Genomic DNA, 6,094 nt, shown 5'->3' with positions numbered 1-6,094 from the left:
TGCATGTGTTGTGCGTCATCATGTGAATGAGAATTTTAAGCCCAAAATATTGTATGGGACTGTTGTACCACTTCATCATCATCATAGTCGTCGTCGTAAGGGAAAATTTTAGTTTCTCAAACACAAATCCTTTTTTTACATTGGATGGATCGTAGGACTTTTGGAACATCTCAAAACTACATGATCTATCTGTATATATGTATGTGTTATTTGATTTGATGGATGCTTGGTTGGTTCTTGTGGTGAGGGCGACATTTATAGACCACGTTATATCAAATGTTTTGTGTCTTCTCCCTACCTGCTGCATCTATCCGATACACATCGATTTAGAGAGTTCATTCATTCATGTTTTTAATGGCTTCAGATAATTATGTATATATATATATATATAAATAGAAAATAGGTGTTAAGCTGTGCACAAGAACATGCAATCAAGAAACTCATTACTAAATTTATTAAAACAGTTGCATTAACAATAATAACAATAATAATCAAAGTCCAATTACAGTGTTTTGCCGGGTGTAGGTCAACTAGATCTTGCCATATGAAGCTGTAGAACTTGGACCAAGCCAGGGATTTTTGCCGGCTCTCTGTGCCTCTGGGTTTGAACAAAAGAAAGAAATGAACAAACAAACAAACAAATACATACATACCTTTAACTGGTTCACATGAAATGAAAGAGGATCTCTAGGCTCTCTTCTATAACTTCTATGTTCAATCAATCAGGCATGTGGGGTGGCTTCCACCCTACTTTCTTACTCTTCTTCTACCCTCCATGTGAACTTTTCAGAACGCACCCACTGGGTGGAGTGGGCTTTCTACTTTTAACTTTTGCTTTTGGAAGAAGCAGATTCAGACTTTCAGAACTACCAAACATGCAATGTCTCCTCCGCCACTCTGCAGTTAATTATACATGGTCCCCCATCACACTTGTTGGATATATCATTACATTCACCCTCTCCTCTCTTATTATTCCCTAATTGGTTTTTCTTAATTAAAAAGCGATATTAAGAGAGCGAGAAATCAATTGTGAACAGTTCAATAACAAAGGAGGGAGAAATTGAACCTAACATTTCAAGCGCACGAGTAAGTGCATTGTCAAAATAATAAGAGAAAGGAGAAATCAAACATAACATTTCTAATGCACGAGAAAATTTTATGGAGATACACTATTATACCCAATATAGTAGCCCAAATTATTTTTAAAAACCCTATATGAAATGGACTTTAGAAACACACCCAAAGTCGATTTACAACATAACAAAAAGGCTTTTAACTTCTTTTAAGTTGCAAAACTGCCATTGATTTCTTAAAACAAACTCAACCCCAAAATCTCACAAAAAAAACCCAAAACACTCAATAGGGCATCAAAGTAATTTAATAATCAAAATTAAATTCAATAGGGTCATCTGTTATTTTTTGGGTTTGTTTATAGAAATTAAATGGTGTAGGATTTATCTATATTATTAATGCTAAGAATGAGTATACGAGTAAATATCTCAAAATATCAATCAGTTTTAATCGTGCTAGGTGTGAGCAGGTGAAGCTTTTCTGACTTTGAGACACAGAAGCTAATGTGCTTGCTTGCTATTAATGGGCTGGCAAGAAATCAGCACGCTCCCATACTCCTGCATTGTGCGCATTGTATATTTATTATGAATGTGAACTCAGAATCCCCAACCTGCTTATACTTAGAATAATCAGAGATAAGCTGTTACATTGCAGGAGCTTGTACTCATTTAGATTCATAAAAGCTCAGAATGCATATACTAGTGGTAGCCATCCCCCATGTTGCTCCTTGTTTATTCATTACATGTGAATCCCATTCAAACATACAGTTATAATTGTTTCTTAATTATACGAGTAATATTGGGAATAAGGCGTCAGATGCATAAATAAATACTATTAATCACTTTTTACAAGCCCCTTACACAATTATAATTATTTTAATTATTCACCAATATATATATATAAATCTCGATAAGATTGAATTTACCTACATTTACAATAACTTAATTCACTTGCATATTCAGTCAAAAGTGGGCTATGGGGGTAAGTTAAACTAACCAGATACCAATTACCATCAGTCATCAGTCATCACCAACTCTTGTACTCAAGTAGTTTTCTCCCTCCAAATCTCATTTTTTAAGCCAAGCCAAGATAAATTTTAAGTTCCCCAAATATAGGCCAGAGTTGTAGACAACTACAATTTACATAACAAGGAAAAGACTAGAATCCGGTCCACAGAAAAATCTATGGAATTAGGCAAAAGTTACCCATCTACTAAACAGGACCTCTCATCTATAATTAGGCTTTAAATCCCAATTACCCCATCTACTAATTAGAACCTCTCATCCCCCCATACTCTCTTAAACCCCCATTAAGGCAATAACAAAACAAACACACCACCTCTCTCAACTACCTTAACCAACCGCCTAACCCCCCCAACCCTACCCCATCGATTCAATTTTACCTATCTATCCATCCCATTCCCATCCATCAAATCCCCTCTCTCTCTCTCTCTCTCTCTCTCTCTCTGGAAAGCTCCCCAAAGCTTTGTAGAGCTTTCAAATTTCAATCACGAAGGCCTTCGCTTTAAGCAAGCAAAACCCTGAAAACAAAATAAATCCCCCAAAAAATAAAATTAAAAAACAGAGAGAAACCCAGTTCATATCCCTCCCTCTTTCTTCAACCCAAGTCATAAAGTTTCAATTTTCTCTCACCTCTTCATCTGGGTCTTCCTACAATCCAACTTCTTCTGATCCCAACCCTCAAATGTGGCGGCCGTGGGGCAAATCAACGGTTCAGATTCACAACACGTCATCTCCATCCTCACCCTTCTCCTTCTCCTCCTTCAAAGACATCCAGAATCTCTGCGCCGACGACAACGAACACTCTCAACAACCCACAAACGCCGCCGCCAGAAGAACCTCTGCTATTTTTCACCGCGTCCGAGTCGCCAACTCACTCCTCCGCGCCTGGTCAACTCGCCCACCCACCCAACCCCAAGATGAAAATTCCCCAAAACAATCTGAGCCGTCCATCAGCTCCATCCCGGGCGCGGAGAAGCGCATTGTCGTTTACTTCACGAGCCTGCGCGTGGTGAGGCCGACGTTCGAGGACTGCAGGACCGTCCGATCAATTCTCCGAGGGTTTCGTGTCTCGTTGGACGAACGAGATCTGGCGATGGACCACGGGTTCTTAACCGAGCTGCAGCAGATTCTGGGTCAACACACTAAGTTGACTTTGCCGCGGGTTTTCATTGGTGGGAGATACATAGGTGGGGCCGACGAGGTGAGAACGCTGCACGAGGCCGGCGAGCTCAAGAAGTTCGTGGAAGGCTTGCCCGCACAGGAACCGGGCGTCTGTGACACGTGCGGAGGGTACAGGTTTATTCTGTGTGTCGAGTGTAGTGGCAGCCACAAGTTGTACACTGAGAAGAATGGCTTCAAGAGTTGTACCTCGTGCAATGAGAACGGCCTCATCAGGTGCCCTTCTTGTTCATGCGCACCACTCTAATTTTCCCTCTAATTTAGAAATAACCAAAAAAAAAAAGAAAAAAAATGCCCATTTTCCTTTTTTATTTTGATTTGGACATTTTTGAGTGGCAGTAGTTTTGTAGTTTTTTTGTTATTAAAAAAATGTTGGTGGGTGTGTAAGAATGTGTAGGCCCAGCACATATGGGGTGTGCTATGTTAATGTCACCCAATGGATTATATGGCTTATAAAGATTAATGTCAGCTAACTTTGTTTATGATTTTTAAACTTAGTTTAAGTACATTTTACTTTCCATCTTTTGAGTTTTATCTTTATTTATTTATTTATTTATTTATTCTTTTCCAGTCAAGTTTAAGGTGCATGATTACTTAGACAAGAAAAAAGGTGCATGATTATTATGAACTTTTGGTGCCAACAAGTTTTTATTTGTGAAAATGAAATTTTTTGGAGGAGGGGATTCGAACTCGGATGCGAAGCGGAGGGTATATTCGCTTTAGCCAACTTGACTAAAAACATGTGAATAGAACAGACAACACAAACAGGGGTGGGGGGGTGGGTTTGGTTGTATAAGCTCAAACATTGCGATTTTTCTGTGGTACGAATTTGCAGGGTTTGGTTGTATAAGCTCAAACATTGCGATTTTTCTGTGGTACGAATTTGCAGTGAATACAAATTGGTGACAAATGAACAATCAAATCGTATAGGACATGATGGCTCTTTAAATAGTGAGTTGAAATCAATCAGTGTGGTATTTTCAAGTGTTCGTATTGAGTACGAATTTGTACGGCAATCGTAACCAAACTCTTGATGGAAAGGCAAAAAACTTAATTGGTTGGGTGCACAAACGGAGGTTGAAACTTTACCTTGAGTCAATCAATAGGTAGCTAATCTTATAGTTTTAAATGAAAGAGTCGATGCTACAACAACAATTAGGAAATGGACCAAAGATGTATATTAAGCTAACATTTTATTTTTGAGATATTTAGTCAAATACTCATTCTTAGCACTAAAATTATAAATAAACCCTACACAATTTAATTTCTATAAACAAACCCAAAAAAGACCCAAAAAATGACAATTTGCCCTATTGAATTTAATTTTGATTATTAAATTACTTTGATGTCCTATTGAGTATTTTGGGCTTGTTTATATGTTTTGGGGTTGGGTTTGTTTTGAGAAATCAATGACAGTTTTGTAATTTAAAAGAAGTTAAAAGCCTTTTTGTTATGTTATAAATGAGTTTTTGGTGTGTTTCTAAAGTTCATTTCATATAGGGTATTTTTATAATTTGGGCTCCTATATTGGGTATATTAGTGAATCTCCCTTTATTTTTCGTGTGCAATCTCATATAAGTTGAGAATGAAGATATTGAAGGTTTCAAATATCCGAGAGGTCTTGTGTGCAAAACTCTGAAGTGCTTGTCAACAAATAAAAGTTAGATTGAGATTAAGCTTAAAGCGTTGAGAAAAATAGAAATCCAAGTTTGCTCCCTTGGCATACGAGTAACAAATAAACTTGTAACATTTTTTATGATTAACGGGAAGAGAATATGAACGCTGGACTTCTAAGATTCTTCTAATTTATCATTAGGAAGGGGGAATTCAAACTTGGAACCTCTTTTAACATCGTGAAGAGAAATATCACTAGACAAAGAGCTAGTTGATTAGGCTTATGCTAAGATTGAGAGACTTAAAATTTGTAACGGAAAAGCTTAAAACTTACAAGCCTGTTTTTTGGTTACTAACCATACTAGGCTTAAATCTTTGTGTTTAATATCAAAAATTTGATCTATAAATAAACTGAAGTGATTACATGATGCATCCATGTTTCCCTCCTATTTCGAGAGATTTTTCCAATCAAATATTTTTATTTTTATTACAAATATTGGACCATTTTACCATATGCGTAATAAACCTATTAGAATAATAAGCCAACCAACTAAATATTGTGTCAAGAAGAAAAAGAACAAAAAAAAATTGTGAAGAAGAGATGCGTATAGTTCTAAATCTTGGCTCATGAACAAGGTCCCATTTGGAAATCCATTATAAGCCAAAACATAAGGCCCGAAGATGCGAAGCCCAAGGCCCATTTAATCCATCCCCATACTATTTTCTCTTAAAAATTAATGGGCATTTATTCGTCGCTCACGATTGTTTCATTTCATCTAATGACACTCAATCTCCATTTTGAACTTACCATCATACCAAAGCTCAAGCTCAGCTTATTTTTCCTTTCAATCCAACTCGAAGAAGCTTGAAACAAATTCTACGAAATCGAACTGTACATATGAATTTACAAAATACATCCCTTAGGTTGAAGGTATCATGAGCTAGGGCAGGCTGACCAAAGCACATGTGACATGGTTGCCATTTCACAAAAGAAAGGTGAACTTTGCGAAACTGGCAAGAGAATTTAGGTCCACCTCACATGCATGTGATATGGTGGTGGTACCTACGCCTCTTCAATCATGGGGGCTAAGGGCTTTACTTTTGACAAGGATGGGCTGCCATTATTTTCAAAACGAAGCTGTACACCGGACCGGATTACATTTGTTCTTTGTTTTTTTAATGCTTATAAATTATTCCAGTATTATTAT

General features: G+C 37.2%; 1 protein-coding gene across 1 annotated transcript; it reads left to right on the top strand.

Annotated features, from left to right (window-relative positions):
- The first annotated feature begins 2,304 nt into the window (after positions 1–2,304).
- LOC110758666 (Glutaredoxin family protein) lies at positions 2,305–3,759 on the top strand. The gene has a single exon (XM_021960579.2). The coding sequence runs from the start codon at positions 2,776–2,778 to the stop codon at positions 3,517–3,519; it is 744 nt and encodes a 247-aa protein (XP_021816271.1). The 5' UTR covers positions 2,305–2,775; the 3' UTR covers positions 3,520–3,759.
- Positions 3,760–6,094: the final 2,335 nt, after the last annotated feature.

Source organism: Prunus avium, chromosome 6, assembly GCF_965620075.1.
Source record: "Prunus avium chromosome 6, drPruAviu1.hap1.1, whole genome shotgun sequence".
NCBI lineage: Eukaryota > Viridiplantae > Streptophyta > Magnoliopsida > Rosales > Rosaceae > Prunus > Prunus avium.
This window is presented reverse-complemented; position numbering and strand designations above follow the sequence as displayed.